Source organism: Pseudorca crassidens, chromosome 10 (assembly GCF_039906515.1).
Source record: "Pseudorca crassidens isolate mPseCra1 chromosome 10, mPseCra1.hap1, whole genome shotgun sequence".
Classification (NCBI taxonomy): Eukaryota; Metazoa; Chordata; class Mammalia; order Artiodactyla; family Delphinidae; genus Pseudorca; species Pseudorca crassidens.
The window spans coordinates 43,374,201-43,391,902 of record NC_090305.1 but is presented as its reverse complement, the minus strand read 5'-3'; the positions used below and the strand labels follow the sequence as shown (position 1 = coordinate 43,391,902).

At 35.0% G+C, this 17,702-nt stretch overlaps 1 protein-coding gene across 1 annotated transcript in view; it reads left to right on the top strand.

Moving 5' to 3' along the window:
- BMP5 (bone morphogenetic protein 5) overlaps window positions 1-17,702 on the top strand; it is a 118,270-nt gene that overhangs the window by 77,840 nt on the left and 22,728 nt on the right. The window contains exon 3 of the mRNA XM_067753469.1: window positions 1,301-1,449. Coding sequence (XP_067609570.1) covers window positions 1,301-1,449 — 149 coding nt within the window. The remainder of the gene's footprint in view (window positions 1-1,300; window positions 1,450-17,702) is intronic.

Genomic DNA, 17,702 nt, shown 5'->3' with positions numbered 1-17,702 from the left:
GTATTTCTATTCTACTTTGATGGAGTTCCATTGTTTTTACCATCAACCTACCTGAGCCTTAATTTCATCAATATAAAAATCTATTGTAAAGATTAAATGTCACATAGAGAACAGGCCTGTGGTTGCCAAGGGAGAGGGGTGTGGGGGGGGGGGAATGGATTGGGAGTTTGGGATTAGCAGATGCAAACTATTATATATAGAATGGATAAACAACAAAGTCCTACTGTATAACACAGGGAACTATATTCAATATCCTGTGATAAACTATAATGGAAAAGAATATGAAAAAGGATGTGTATACATATATGTATAACTGAATCATGTTTTTGTACAGCAGAAATTAACACAACACTGTAAATCAACTATACTTCAATAAAACAAATTAAAATAATGACTAAACATCAAAAAGATGTAGCACTTAGCTCAGAAGCTGCCTGTAGTAAGGATATAATAAATAAAATAATTCATTATAGTTTGACAAATACTCATACATTTGTAAATTTAATACTAAAGTTAAGATTGATAAATGTTAATAACAGTAACACTGTGGAGATTATCCTAAAACATACAAGTTTATATGCATAGGTACTACTGTCCCCAGGGGACTTGTGCACAAAGAAAGTGTTAAAGTGAGTCAGGGAAGAGCCATATCTCAATCTATGGGATTTCTCCCTTAATCCAGTGGTATACTTGGTGACCCTCTCTTGGCCTCTGGGATCCATAAAATAATTAATTATATAATAAAAATAGAAAATGAAATAAAAATGAAAAATATATGTAATAAAAATGGAAAAAAGTATAATGAAAGTGGTAAACAAAAGGAAAACTCCCTCTAAAACAGAGGCTTGCATCACAGCCTGCCTGCCCTCCATCTCCTTGGAGAATCCACATCCGTCCAGACTGGAGCAGCTACTTTCACTTCTGTCTCTATTCAGTTTAACCCTTGCTTGTGTACTCGCCAGTGTACTGCTACTTATAGGTAATGGTTTGGGAAAACACTGATTATCAGGGACGAAATCAAGACCACTAAGTCCCTTTGTAAAGGAAACTTGACAGTGAAGAGCAGGCAAATGGAAATTACTGTCAGATATTCCTAATCTGCACCAGGTTTGGGCTGAGATTCCAGCAATAAAAGGTTCTGTATCTTATTACTCATCACTTGAGTCCTTTGTTCCTCTTATCCTTTAATGAACTCCTGTTATTGTAAGAATGCTTTTGCAGTGTTTTCACTTAAGTGTAGGAAATGATGATCTTCATTCAAACCTGTAACTCTTTTTTGCTGTTCTCTTTCTTCTTTTAGGGATGCAGATCTGTTCTTGTTAGACACAAGAAAGGCCCAAGCTCTAGATGTGGGTTGGCTTGTCTTTGATATCACTGTGACCAGCAATCATTGGGTGATTAATCCACAGAACAATTTGGGCTTACAACTCTGTGCAGAAACAGGAGATGGTAAGCACTGAATTTCATAAATTTTGGGGAGTTCTGGTTTGGACACATTGAGAGTTACAGCTTTTTGTGGGATTTAACCAATGTATATTTTATACACACAATGTGCAAAGTGGTGCATTCTATAAGATAGGGCAATATATTGATTAGTTAACTTATTTATAAACACATTACCGAACACACGTTTATTGTCAGGCTCTGCAGTGGGTGTGGGGGGTAAAGAATTAAGTTCTGTTCCTGCTCTTGCAGTTTTTAGTCTTGTGTTGAAGACATGTATGCAAACAAGTAGAACAACTGTGATATAACAATACCAAAAGAAAGCGATGTATAAAATGCTATGGATCTATGTCTTGATTTTGTGGTGGTTACACAACTATATAATCTGTAAAAATGTATAGAACTGTACACTAAAGAAGAATGGATATTACCATATTCAAAGTATGTCTCAAAAACCTGTTTTATAAAAAGAAATATATATCAAAATAGATGATAGGGAAACAGACAAAGGACCTACCATAATACAGAGGAGGATGGGGATGGAACAAAAGAGTCATAAAAAACTGCAGAAAATGATACTGAGTTAGATCTTAACATATTATAATATTTGGTCAAAGTCAACAGCTCCAGAATCACTTCTGGGAGGGATCTGTTGACTGAAAAAAAAAAAAAAGCACAACCTAAAAGTTGAGAGTTATATTTTACTTGGTGGACAAAACTGGGGACTTAAGCCCAGGACACAGCCTCTCAGATAGCTCTAAAGGAGAGCTCCAAAGAGGTAGGGGAGGAGCCAGGATATACAGGAGTTTTTACAACAAAGACCAGGTAGTCAGAACATCAAAAGATTATTGTTAATTAAAGAAAACCAGGCATCTCAAGTTAAGAAATTTATATATGGGAAGATGCAAGAGTCTGAAATCATTCCTTTGATATGCATCTCAGCTGTCTGGGGTCAGTATCATGTGCTTTCTCATCCTGAGTCTCCTCAGGGTGCACCATCAGGGGGCAGCTGCAGTGGCTGATGGTTTGATGGTGGGCATCCTGTTTCCACTCCAACTTCCCTCAGGGCTCACCATTGGGGTGGCTGCAGCTTGTTGGCTGCAACATCCTTTGTTTACTGATATGGCAGGTGTCATTCTTAGTCCACAGGTCTATAGGAAATCTTTTTTGAGAAGCTCCAGATGTTATTCTTATGCTCAGAAATGCTCACCGAGTAGCGATGTGCTGTGTGCTTGACTTGATGCTGGAGATAAAATAGTGAGCAAGTACAGAGATGGCTTCACGAGGCTTGCAGTTGAGTGAGGCATGAGGTAGTCAGCACATAATATTATTGAATGCACTTCGCTACACACTAAGAGTCCAATGGACTCTGAGTGCAGAACAGTGAGCAAATTCGAGCTACAGTCTTTTAAAGATCAGGAAGCTGTATCTAGGGGAAGAAATTGGAGGGCCCTATACTATTTAGTTCTAACTTGCTTTCAAGTCATCCTTTTCTCTCTGAGAACTACTTTATATTTTGTTTATCCTTTTCCTTTGATTGATTTCTCTTATATTTTAGGGGTAATTTTACTTTAAATGACATATTATTTATGTGATTTTTTGGAGCCTAAAATAAACTAACATTTCACTTCTTTCAAAGTTTTCCAAATTCCTTTTTTAAAAGTTAGGTTTGAGATACACAGCCTTTTGTTGCTCTTCTTTGGTTCTTTAATATTGTCTGATATGAAAATATTAAAATGATTAAATATGCTAGACAAGCTGGCCTTTTGTATTTAAGCCAGAGCAGACAGATCACTTTTTATTTGCAACAATGGAATCTGAATATGCTTACTTCTCAGCAAAAGTAATTGGAAGTCGTGAAAAAATGAAACTCAGGAAAGTCTCCTTTCAAATTCATTTGTTGACTATTATTCATTTATTCATTTGTTCGACATAAAATCTTCGAGTGTCTATTCATGCAAGACAAAGTGTTAAGGAGACAATGACCTGGGAGACAGACAAATATAGCTACTTAAGAAAGACTAAAGTGCCCTAAATCCTAAAAATAGTGATATAATCAAGACACTATAGGAAACGTAAGGAGATGGTTAAGTCCAAATGGAGCCAAAGAACTGTGGTCCATGTAACTTCTGGGCTAGGTCAGCTGGGTAAGATTTCAAGAAATGAAGATGAGGAGGGAGAGGGTGTGGTGGTGAGAAAGGAGGAGAGAGGTAGTTCCTGGATGAGGAAACAATGTGAGTAAATACATAGAACGGCAAAAAGGCATGGTGTTGTCTAGAACATTCTGCAGCCCAGATTTGGCTAGAACAGCTTTCATGTATAAATATGATTGCAGATGCTATTAGGAAAGTGATTTGGAGACAAATGATGGAAGGCACATGACATCTAATTTATGTGTATATTCTTGTAACTTGACCACAGGTCATTAAAGAACTAGACTTGCTGCTTTAATCAATCAGAGTAACACTTTCATGATTACATATTTGAATGAATATCCATTTCATAAGGTCATGGATGTGTATTTCTGGTTCACAATGGTACCCTTGGTACTTGGCACCGTGCAGGTTGTAGGTATTAAAAACATGTTTTGAATGATTGTTGAATGAGTTTGTGACTTAAAAGGCTCTTATGGACCACCTGTCATTGAACATGTTACTCCTTTTTTTTTTAATTGATAGTGGATTTACAATGTTGTGTTAGTTTCTGGTGTTCAGTAAAGTGATTCAGTTATATATATATATATATATATATATATATATATATATATATATATATATATATATATATATATATACTTTTTCATATTCTTTTCCATTATGGTTTATTACAGGATATAGAATATAGTTCCCTGTGCTATACAGCAGGATCTTGTTGTTTATCTATTTTACATATATGAACATGTTACTTTTTTTTTTTTTTTTTGCGGTACGCGGGCCTCTCACTGTTGTGGCCTCTCCCGTTGCGGAGCACAGGCTCCGGACACGCAGGCTCAGTGGCCATGGCTCACGGGCCCAGCCGCTCCGCGGCATGTGGGATCCTCCCGTACAAGTGCACGAACCCGTGTCCCCTGCATCGGCAGGCAGACTCTCAACCACTGTGCCACCAGGGAAGCCCGAACATGTTACTCTTAAGAAGACATTCCAAACTGTAAATTGGGGTGATTATTAACCAAACCAATTTGGTGTAACACTGAATTTTATACCACAAACCATGGTACAGATTAAAATCGTTTCAATCATAAGGTGAGGAGAAAGTCAGTGATATAAGTTATTAAATTTTGTTTATCTTGCTTCCACAAAGAAAAAATAGCTAAGAGATCTAAATATATTTGGAAATCAAAAGACTGTTGAAATCAAAAGTAGCATCATGATTCCTCAGAGGACCTGTGGAAAGTACGTCAGTTTGTAAAATATTCTTTTTAGAAATTTGATAAGTGAACTGCCATGGATTTGGCAGGAGAGTTTAAGGATAGTCTATTGATTTTTTTCATGCAGAATAGATAATTCTCTGAGTTCCAAATGTCTGTTTCAGCTAAATAAAGCAAACATATGAGCAAGCAAATGGAAAGGAAACATTGCTGCTTCTTAACGGCAAAATCTAGAAATTCCATACAAGTGGTTGTATCCAATTGTGCTAAATCAGTTTCAGAATTTTCTAACACTCCCTCATGGTGGTTAATAACCCTCTATGATAAAATAGGTACTCTTTTTTTAGCAGCAAATGAGTAGATTTAGGTCTGTCTTATAATTTAAGATGTTCAGTTCCCTAAATTATAAACATACATTAATTACCTGGCTTGTTAGATCCTTATTAAAATTGTTAATAAAACTACAGTAATTGGTATCATATCCTATATATATATTTATATCCTATATATATATCTACTATACATATGTCCTATATATATATATATATATATATACACATACACAGAGTTTATTACCCAGATAGCAATTTAATCTAGCTTTTAAGACTTGGGTTTTCTCCCCAAACAGTGTAATTTTCCATTGTTTGAAGCTTTATATAGTTTAAACCTTCCAAGTAAATTAATTCATTTTTTTCAAATTTGGGTTTATAGAATAATTTAGAGATGGAAAAACAAAGATAGTATTTTTGGGATCATTAGAATGTCTTTTTAAAAACCCTATGTTTTCAGACATTTTAGGTTTGGCAATACTCAGAGTAAATTTTGCCAATGACTTTTTCCTTTCTATTCAAACCCACTTATATGTCAAGGAAAATTCAATCCGTATGTTTCTGATTCATTTGTATTCAAGTCATCAAAATGTTGTTTTGTCAGAGTATTGTTCAATGTCCAAGAAACAGTATAAGGTTCTTTTTTAATAAGACTCTAAAATCCGTTTTTCTTTGGACAAAGTTGTGGCGTAATTTCCAAGCATATCAAGGTAAAAATTCAGATTTAAAGTCAGAGATTTCAAAGTTTCACTAAATTTTGTAGCCAAATCAAGAAAGAAAAAAAGATTTCAGAGGTATGAAACTATCAAATTAAATTCATTATCATTAATGCTTAAATATAATATAAAGAAATTTATAGTTATTGTTATAACTTAGAGTTTAAGGTTTTGATACTTAATTTAAATAAAGAGAATAAAGGAATAGAATTGATCCCTCCATTTTGGAAATATAAATTCTAAGAGAAATCGTTAGGAAAACTAGATTCAAATCTTGGCTCTGACAAAATACTTTACATTTTAGCCATAGCGTTAATTAAATGAGTGTAATGGTAATTACCTTCCAAGGACAGTGTGAGACTATATTAAGCAGTAGTACCCGGAACATGGTGAGACAGGAATAAAGGTGTTTGAGTTGAACTGAAAGAGAAAATGCATAGAGAATTAACTCTACATGGTACTCCTTAAATTAGGATCACTTCTTTCATTGTGGAGATTTTACAGATGATTTAATAAGACTTTAGATAAATTCACAAATGATAGTCCACTGGAGAGAGGTAAGATTGTTGATATATGTTCTTAAATCTTGAGTTGGAAGCATAGTGTATAGTTATGTTATTAGGCGCAAGTCTAATAATTTTGGTTGATGAAATGATTATTGGTAGGAAGCTTTTAAATACCTCTGATCTAGGGTATGAAGCCAACAGAAATGAACATTCAGAGATATGTGTCATGATCAATTGATTGCTTATATTGGCTAGGTCTTCATAGGCACTGGAGAATATCAAATTATTAGTACTTAATATGGTAGTTTTCTTGAGGCCCAACAATTTTATTCTTATAAAAAAGTGACATGATTATTTTTGAGATAACTAACTGCATCAATGAATATAAGGGTAACGACCCTTGTTATAGGGTAATATATGAGGATAATTGATTAAAGGCTGGCGTACATAACTATCAGAAAAAATTTTCAACCCAGAGATGCCTCAGTGTAAATTACTATCATTTGGCTTCATAAACCTATTAGCAAACATTACACATCAACATGGCTTCTTACAAGCAGTAGTTTAATGCTCATAGAAAACATGGTTAAAAAACATTGATCGTCTTTTTTAAAGTGTGGGACCCAAGAACTCCTAATATATGTTGTGCTAACTTTTTTAGCAAATTGCATAAAATCCCCACTACATAAGTGATATTTCCCATAAAAAAAAATCAGAAAATGAAGATACTCTATGAATTGATTGGAAACACATCATAGAAGACCTCTTTGAAAGTCAAGGAAACAAACCATTGTAATTATTGCCTCCTCAGGATATAGCCCGTGTTGGTTAGCAGCTATATTTCCCAGACATTGTAAAGGGGTAAAGTTATAGCTTTTTATTTTTTTTTTGCTTGTTAGTACACAAAAGTTTTCTCCCTTCCATTTTTAGAAATTATATATGTACATAAATATATTGATATTTCAGAGCTTTTCTAAAAGCACCAACAATTTCATCCTCTTATTTCCACCAACATTATTATTCAAATTATAAAAAGGGTCTTAACTTCAGTTATCAGTACAATTAAACTGAAAGTGAGTATTTTAAAACTTTTATTACCCAGGGTTTTGCCATGTTCTCTACCTTTCCACTTGGAATTTTGGGGCTCATTCTTGCAAATTGACAACTGCCACACCTACATTAATAAGAAATGGGATTAGGTTTTCTTTTTCTACAACCTTGAACTGTTGCTTATTTCTATTGTTCCTTATTATGTGAAGAGTAGTTTAAAGCACTGATAAAATTTTTCTCCAAAATTGCAATATGCTGTGGTAGCTTCTAAATATGCTGTCTTAAATCAGATTTTTCAAAAATTCCATGACATCTTTCAAATTACAGAATATATACTCCTAATTAGAAAAATCTAGTTTATAATCTAAAGTCCTCATGTCATTATATATTAAATTAATATGTGAGTTACTAACTTGATATTCTTTTACTTTTATTAAATGTGAGCATCTGTCTGAGAGAGATGAGGAATTCTTAATGAGATATCTGCTTAAATTTAGTTAAGTCCTGGAATCTGCTGCTTTTCAATGCAAGTATCTGATTAAATAAGTTTGCTGTGTTATCCTCAGATTCCCAAACACAGTCTTTTTTAACTCAGGGGAAAATTTTCCAAATTAAGCCCTTGTGTTGTCAGATGACTATTTATCTGTCTCAAGGGTCAAATGATCTATGTGGCTGGTTAATCTGAATATCAGCTGACATAGTGCTAATAAGTAGCAGAAGAAATTCAGAGATCAAGGGTGATATTTTTCTTTTTGTCCGGCTGTTTTGACTACAGTTTCTCATTATTATGTATCTCAGTTCAAAAAGTTGAATTATGTCCACTTATCGGAGGATCTCTTAAATATTTTGAGATTTGATAATATTCTCTTCCCTTATCTGAACTTTATCTTTTAAAGCAATTAAGTCTTTTTTGTTCATAAAACCATATGGCTCCCTGTTGCTGAATTTATGGTGCTGACAATTGGTTTCAAACAAATAAATGAGAGTCTCTACTTCCAAGAAACTGCAAAAATCGCATATCTTGCTAAATGTTCTGATAGGAAAAAGGAACATATACTCCTATGTTTGTTTTACATAAATATTAGTATAAATGAAGTACTTCTTTATGTTTAATGCTGAGGATAATTAGAGCATACCTGCTTGACTTTTGGATGAATATTTAAGAATAAATTAGGAGGACAGTTGAAGAATAGTTATCTTCAAATACTTAAATAAATACAGTGAATAAGTAAAATTAAATTTTCCCTGTAGTCCAGAAATTAAATCAATGTGTGAAAAGGGCAGATTGAAGGCATAAGAATAAAGTGCCTAAGACCTGGGAGTTAATGGCTATGTAATTATTTGTATTGTGAGGGAATGAGCTCGTGTGACTAGAAGAATTCACTATTTATTTGACCTTTTGTCCGGGGATTATTATATTGCCTGTGATAATTTCTCAGGTAATTTTAATTTATATATTTACACTTTAAGCATTATACACATATAAATATTATATTCAGAGAGGGTACCGTGAATAGATATGTACCATCTTAAGGAGCTTGGTATTAAATAGTTTCATTCAAACCAAAACTTAAGATATTATATAAAATCAGAGATGGAGAAATGGATAAAGGGAAGTAAGAAATATTAGACATCTTTTGAGGTAAATGTGTGTGTGTGTTTGTGTGCGTGTGTGTATACAAAGAGGGGTAATACCCAGGCATAAACAAATTCCCAACTGATCACGTGAAGGATCAGATAAGTTCATAGCTGAACATCTATAATTATTAAGGTGTCTAGAGAGCTCTTATTACAACATTTAAGTATAATTATATTTTCTTTAAGTGCCACAATATATTTTTCAGTATCATAACGAAATGTAAAACTTAATCTAAATTTCTCCAGAACGTTTTAAAATGGCTTCTGTTTCTATCATATTTCTATAGAATTTTAAAAACACTAAAACATAAATAAATCTATGGCAATATGTCAGTTTCTAAGAAAGTCTTTTTTTTTTTTTTTTGATATGAATCAAGCCATAAGAGAGATTTAAAAGATAGCTAAGCAAAACAACCGCCTTGGTCATTTTATGTGAATGATTCAGAAGAGTTTCCACTGAGAAGAATTCCTGTATCTTTATGGTAAAAATGACTAGATTTCTACTGAAAATAAATATGCCATAGATTTCCTCTGGGGTTTAAGATCAGTATTTGTTAATTTTCCAAACCCACGTAAGCTGTGACTTATGGATTTTCTAACTTGTGTAATATCTTAAAGCACATCAGAGAACATAGATCCTTCCAGTGTGCTCAGATTTTTGCTCCTTTCCCACTGCATAAAAATGAGCAAAATCATCAATATGCCTTTCATGGCTAGAGAACTAAACATAAATATAGGAGCACTGTTAAATTTCTACTTTGTTCAACCTAAGTTCTTATTAATTCTCTTAGTCATATACGATTTTTATAAACTATACTTTATGTATTTCAAACTCACTCAACTTAGCAAAAATTATTTTCTGTCTATACAAATAGCTGCTTTTTTTAAACCCTGATTTTGGCAGTACTTTTTTTTTCTTCCATGCTAATATTTCGTATTTTTTAGTTTTCATGATTAATTCAGGTTTTATTTGCTAGGTTCATCTGTAGTTCATATAAAATAAATATTCAAACCATGTATTTGCTGTGGTGGTCAATCAAAATAATATTAATAACTAACGGGACCTAATATTTCCTGAGCGTATTAGATGCCAGTCATTTGGTGAGCTTTTTAAGTGGAATGTCTACTTTATCTTTACTATTTTCCCATTTTGTACACAAGGAAACAGCCTTAGAAAGCTCAAGAATCTTACCCTTGAACCTAAAAATGATGTGTTTTCCAGATCTTCCAGATCCAGATCTTATACACTATGACTCTCACAAATGATATGAATTTTATATAAATTCCAAACTGAAAAAAATTAATGCATTTTTATAATTTCCAAACAGGACATGCTATTAATAATGATTGTTATAGAACAAAATTGAACTTTATGTTGGATCTGTTGGTAATTACCTTTGGGTTTTTGTATTTTCTGTCTGGAATTTAACTGTGATCTGACCCACAACAGGTGACAGCATTTTTACCATATTTTTTTGTTTTTTTAAAATCTAACTACTTCAGTATTTCTTTTAGCTCCTTACACAATTATCATTAATTTGATAAATTTATAGACTGAAAAGAAGAAAGAAAGTAACTATTTTCCTTCCAGTGATCAGCTTCAACATGTAATTAAATTTAGCCAAATTTAATTTATTTTGAATTCTGTAACGAATGTCCCCCTCCTTTTGTGCCCTGTGTCGCTCACTAATGTATTTTGCTAGGTTCTCCTTCTCTGTTTTCTCTCCTCTGTTTTACTGTCTTTAATCCACACTCCCCATCATAGAATCCTCATGTCTACCTCCCCCACCATCCTTTGTAAGTGTCAACCGGTACTCAAGTTTGTAGTTTCAATCACGGTGCAACAAACTGCATGCTAGTCAAGCATGCAGTTTCCAAAACATATTAATTGATTATTTTGCAAAAAGTCTGGATGAAATTCATCCTTTCTCTCATCTCGCCATTCCCCCTTCCCAGCATCAAGGCTGAAGGTGACCTGGTATTATTCCAGCCCTAAAGAGGACTCCCTGAATTGTATTTTTGGGAGCACATATTGAGGTAATTTTTTCCTCAAAAAATTGAAAAGAAAAATCTCTGGGAAATAAAACACGTTTTTAATTTTTCACTGTGTTTAGCTTTGCTTTTTAACTTTGTTTCCCTATGAGCAGAGGGTGAGCCATAACTGCTTTGCTAAAACTTCATATTTTGAACAAAATGGTTTGAATGTAATTTACAGATGCCTTAGTTCTTTAGAAAATGAAGAATCACGATGCTGGTTTCTTTTTAAATATCTATATCCATTTTGTTATCTCTATTGTATTTTTCTCTGGTTGGTACTCTGAAATGGGCGTCCAGAGCCTAGTTTAATTTTGTATAATGATTGGTAGAGAGAAAATGGTTTTTCTTTAAAAATAGATTTGACTATAGAATATAATCAGTAATAAATTGGAAAACTTGGATTTGCTGTTTTACTATGTCTATTATATATACAATGTTTTAAAACCAGGTTTTAAAGGCAACTTCCTTGTTTTAAGTTATAATATGTTTACATTTGAATGAGAGCCATTTGGTAAACATCATTTGCTTATCCAAATTTTAGCATCACAACCTAAAAACATACATGAAAAAGAATTTTGAAATCAATGATTTAAAGTAAGCGGATAAAACAGGAGTTAGTCCTCCTTCATTATCTGGTGAAAGAGGTATTTTACCATTTTTTAGATTTCCCTTAATGAAAAGGGATATGGAAGTGTTTGGCGACATCTGTATTTCTGTTTTGGATTTTCCCTAATTCAAAACAGTAACTGTGGAGCACCCATCTTGCCAAACAAATCCCAAGGTCAGAAACATATTCCAGTTTTTGTTGTTTGTTATATTCTCTATTCTAGGCTCTAACTCTGCTTTGACTAATGATATGAGGGGTAAATATGTTCATGGTAGTATTGATTTGGGGCCATGCAGAATATGAGATTCTCTGTATTCTCATCGTTCAGAGTTAACTCCGTCTCTTTCATTGTTCTTTCCCCTATAAGTTTAACATCGCTGAACATATTTCTTAAAGACATATTGCAGAACAAGGGCAGTGCTGGTTTTGCTTCATGAGTACAGAGCACAATGGGAAGAAGAGAGAGCCTTTAGTCTTTTAAGGCATCAGCAGTCACTGGTGCTGAGGCTAAACTTTGACTCAACTGGTGTAGACTCACAGGGACAAAGGAAAACCAAAACAAACCAAAGCATCTACCCACCAAAGCCAACGGTATATATTACAAGTGGGGATCAAAACTTGAAATTAGATGGAAAATACCTTGATAGGGAAATTACATGTCTCAGCTCCTTGAACATGGATTCCAACTTCTCTGTAGTCGAACTTGTCAAGTTTCAATTTGAGGGAAATGGAAAGTAGGGGGGGACCACCTGTGTTGTCATGGTTGGAAGGAGTGTTGAATGGTCTTCCCACTTATGAAGGAAAGTCTGACCTTAAACATCACAAAACCAGCAGCTACCACAGTGTCCTTGACAAACACAATATGTGTATAACTGCCAGACTCAGGAGATGGATGGATTCCTCCAATCTTTTCAAGGTGGGGAGCAGAGACCCAACAGGAAAGCATCAGCCCTAAACAATCTCTAACAAAGGGGAACTCTGTGTACTTAAAGGAATAGGGTAGTACTTAGGGTCGACAGGTCTGAGTTAAAAGCATGACCCTTGTCTGAGCCTTATTTTATTCATTTTAAAAATGTAACCATTGTTTTTTTGGGAGGAGTACATAAGATGATGTATGTAAAACAACTGATAAATTACCAAGCTTCAAAATGGCAGCTGTTGCTTCTTTCTTAACTTCAGAAGGACTGAACTGGCTCACCTTCCCAAATCCCAATTTCCCTGATGCTTTTGAAAGGCTTGCTTGTTATGACTTTTGGGTACCAGCTCTATTTATGAGTGGAGGTATTCAGATGATTTCTCTGTGCGGTGATAAACTGATCGAAACATGATAGTTCTATTTAGGCTGTGAGATCAGATTTGCTTCTGACCCATGCTGACCAAAAGATAAACACCTGGGAACCCAACTGTTATTTTGCATGTGGACAGGTCAGAAGGATGCTTTTGCTCTGGGCTCCACCATGAAATCATAGTGGCGTGAGGTCTCACTTGGTCCCTTATGTGGGGCAGGCCAGCTCACATTCTGCTGTTGCCAGAGACATGAGAAAAAGTGAAGAAAGATTCTGCTTCTCTTTGCTCAGAAGAATGTTTTGTGATCCAATCTTCATATGTGAAGGAAAGAACTAAGTCCCAAATGTCTTAATTCCACTTTTTTTTCTTTTTTTGGCAAAAAGTAGACACTTATCATGGTATACACATTACGTATTCAGTATCAGGCCTTCACTATGTATTTTGGAAAACACATTTAATTCCTTTCACTCTTTCTCTTTATTAAGTGTCAAAATGATTTATTTCTCCTCCATTTTGGTAGTCCTTGACTATTCTAAAGATTCTAGACATAGCTTATGATCATTTCACAGGTTCATGTATCAAATTGAAAGGGAAGGTCAAACATTTAATGAACTATGTTTTTCTGTATGATAAAAGTTCTTTTTGAATAATATATCATATAAGCTGGTAAAAAAGAATGTTTCCTTTAGACACTCATAAATTTCCCAAGTAACTGCATTAAGTTCGTTGCAAAGTCTACTTTAATCCACTAGAGATAAAATGCAGAGTCTGAAATTAATTTCACTGCTATGAAACAAACTCAAATGCGTTTGACGTCTAAAAGCTTTTCTTCATTGATATCTTAACACGTAAAAATAGTTTTTGAAGACGTTTTGGTTGATTTCTGCTGAAACCCTGCTTTCATTATAGTTTTATTTAACTCCCCTGTGATTTTAAAGGAAAGAAGTATATGTGTGTGTGTACACATTTTTTTATTTTAAGAAGTCACATAATAACTGGAAAAGAGACTAAAAATAATTCACTCTTCCCATGGTTTTGTGAAAAGAATGTTTCTGCTTTCTTAAAATAAATGAGACCTGTAAGATCAACAGCTAACCAATCTTTTGGGGGCATGTGACAGATGATGTCTGTAAAACTCATAGGGCCTCAGGGGAAAGGCTCTCTATATAAAGAGAGGAGCTATTAAAAAGTAAGTGCGTGCTTATGTGAAGGTGAACTACAATTCCTAGTTTGAGATTCATATTTCCACTAGCTGAAAATAGGGTCCCGGTAAAAAGCATTTGTGGGACTTGTCACGCCTGAGACAGTAAGCCTCCACATTTCAGACCACATCCCATGGAAGGAGACTAATCCTTTTCCATCATCTCAGCCCCACCCTCAGTTCAATAAAAAATTTGAATATTCTGGAAAGCTTCCCCAACAAGGCCTAAACCTCTGGCCCTTCTCCTTTTTGTTTCTTGGCCTTTCTTCCTCCAGGCAACCCCCCACCCCACCTTTCAGAAGTTTCTTGAGCTACAGTTCTCAACTATTTGCATTTTCCCCCCATCACGCTTTGAGCCATCATACCCGTGTTTCTGACCAAATATCCCAATTTCTTTACTAATCCCCATGACTTTCTCAGACGGCAGGGCATGAGAATCCCTTCTATAAACATTTTAGAAAGAACGGAAACTCTTTAAAAAATCTCTTCCTCCTTTAAACTTTATCCTTCCCATACTCCAATCCTAGAGGAAAATGAATTTCTTCTATGGCAGTGTTACCAGGAATTTACCAGGAATTGTAACTACATTTCTTGTCTGCAGATAATACTCAACCCCCCATTCATGTTAGCATGTCAGGACATGGTCCCCTGTTGCCCTCTGTGGATGTCATACCCCCAATGTTTCTTCTCTATCATCAGCTACAGAATCTTATCCTTATTCACACATGTTATTACACTTGACCCTTCTTTTGTTTTTGATACTTTTTATTTTTATTATTTATTTTATTTTATTTTTGGCCGTTCGGGTCTTAGTTGCGGCACATGGGATCTTCATTGAGGCACGCGGGATCTTTTGTTGTGGCAATGGGCTTCTCTCCAGTTGTGGAGTGCAAGTTTTTCTCTCTCTAGTTGTGGCGTGCAGGTTCCACAGTGTGTGGGCTCTGTAGTTCGTGGCATGCAGGTTCTCTAGTTGAGGTGCATGAGCTCAGTAGTTGTGGTGTGTGGACATAGTTGTCCCTCAGTTGTCCCTCGGCATGTGGGATCTTAGTTCCCTGACCAGGGATTGAACCTGTGTCCCCTGCACTGTAAAGCAGATTCTTTACCACTGGACCACCAGGGAAGTCCTGTTACTTTTTAATAATGACTGTATAATTGTCAACATATAATTATATAGAACAAAGTGGTTATTTTTTAATTTACTCTTTTAAATGTTGGGATAAAGAAGAAAATGAAAAGATCTAGCAAAGAAATTGCATGATGAGCCTGGCTTGTTAAACAGAAGCCCAGAATCACCATGAAGAATCACTAAAAAAAAATGTAACTACCTTGTACTCTGAAGTTCAATACCAATATATTTTTTAACCAGTACCACATTACTGGGAGTTTTCAGTATCACTGAAATAGTTTAAAATCCCAGCTTTTCATTGTTTTCGTTTGAGATTGTAAGGCAATGTAAACCATCTTAAAATCAGGAAAATTCTGAGCAGGAATGTAAAATTTTATTTATGATACTTCAAATATCTGGCAGTAGGTCTGTGCTTTTACTATAAAACTAGAAACTATGCAAATTTTTCATCAAAGTATGACATAGTTGAAATTCATAGCAAGATTACAATTTGCTTAATTTAAGATTTCACTGAGTTAAAACGTATATGGAATTTAAGTAGACAAAATTCTATCTCCCCCACATTCCTTAAAATCTGATATAAAAATGATTTAGTCTATATGCCGGGTAGAGAATTCTGCACATTTTAAATCATCTGTTTCTAAAAAGGGTATGATTCCAGTATAATTTAGAGCCACGGAAACTGTACTTTAAGAGTACCAGAATCAGATTTAATCACAGATTGAAACTAAGCAAAGAGCAAGAGAATATGTGAATGAGAAACAGCGCAGTGATTTGTTTTCTGTGAACTAGTCCACAAAGGATGCTGTAAGCGTCTTTTGAAAAGGTAATTTGTGCACAACTTTCATCACAGGTGTTTTGGGTTAAGAGTTCAATACTGTGGATTTATAGGAAAGAAAACAGTGGAATTTATGCTAACATCTTATAGTGATATCAACGTTTAGACTCTGATAAATCCTCAAGTGAATGTTTTTCAAATTGTGTATTCTGGAAGGAAACTAAATGCTCATATTTGGAACCACTTGTCCTTATAACATCAACATGTCTCTAAAGAACTGTTTTGTCAGAGGCTCCTTTAATAACCCTGTTTTTAAAGAAATAAACATTTTGAAAGTCACATTTTCCAAAAAGAATGGTCTGAAATACAAAACTAGTGAGTTGGGGATGGCTCTTTGGCTTGCCAGCCTACTGTCTTGATGATTCTAAATTTGAAAATAGTTAGTTATGTCCTTAGGCAGATGTGAATACAATACCCTGACCCCCAGGCTTATATAAAGTCATAAGGATCAGAGGAGAAGATCTGGATGTCTTGAATCCATCTTCAGTTATGGCAAAATGTGTAAGTCAAAGCGCCAGCCTCACATACTATCTTCTTGATACCTGTGTGAAAAGAATAGTTATTTCTTTAGATGATACCATCCTAACCCCACCTTTATTCATTCTGTAGTTAATAAAACTGACAAATGCCCATATATTTGCTTCTCAAATTGCTTCTCTTCCCTCAGTACCTGTTGAGTAATTTCGAGATGAAAACAAGATGGCCAGGATAGGAATTGTTCTAAAAAACATTCACATGGAAAGATTTAATGGGCATTCTTTTCATAAATGCAAGAGATGATACCTCTGCCCGTATCAAACTCTGGACTCCCATATTTTTTCTCATCACCCTTTTATTTTATGATTCAAGAATTCTGTGATACAGAAACCTGGGATAATTGGGCACCATGTTTCTTTGGGTCCAGCTGTCATCAGTGAAATCACTGGAATGCTGGTATATCCTTCAAAGAAACTTTTCTATCTCCTCTCCCATTTGTGTGGGAGATCCCATGTGTATTTAAACTTGAATTGACTCCCAGCAATCAAGTTCTTCTCCCTCTCTTGCTCTCACCCCACCCATTTAGCAGATCACTACCCTTCCCTCTTCCTAGTGTACAATGTCAGATGTGACACAAGGGAAGTGTCCTCTTATTCTAGGACCATTTCATCCCATCATTTGCCCTGCCTCTCACTTTGGGACAGTTTTTTATCCACCTTAAAACTCCCAATGCCATGAAATTGCTGCTTTGCTTGCCTTTGAAATGCTACCACTCTCTGAAGCTGATGCTGGTACAGGAACTCATCTTGGACCTACCTACATTCTGGTGCTGCCATCTTGTACCATTGTGGAGCTACTTGGAAGCCACTCTTCTGAAGTAGGAAGAATCTTTGGCCACCACTTGTATCACACCATTAACCAAACTCCAAAGTAGGGCTCCCTTGCCCTCCCAGGATTTTACAGGGACTTTGGGTAAAAATAGGTCTGTTAGATTTTCTTGAATCCCCGGGTTCTTAAGAAGTTAATCATGCAAACATTGGAGCAAGGCCAGAAGGAACACTGAGTTACAGACTCAAAATC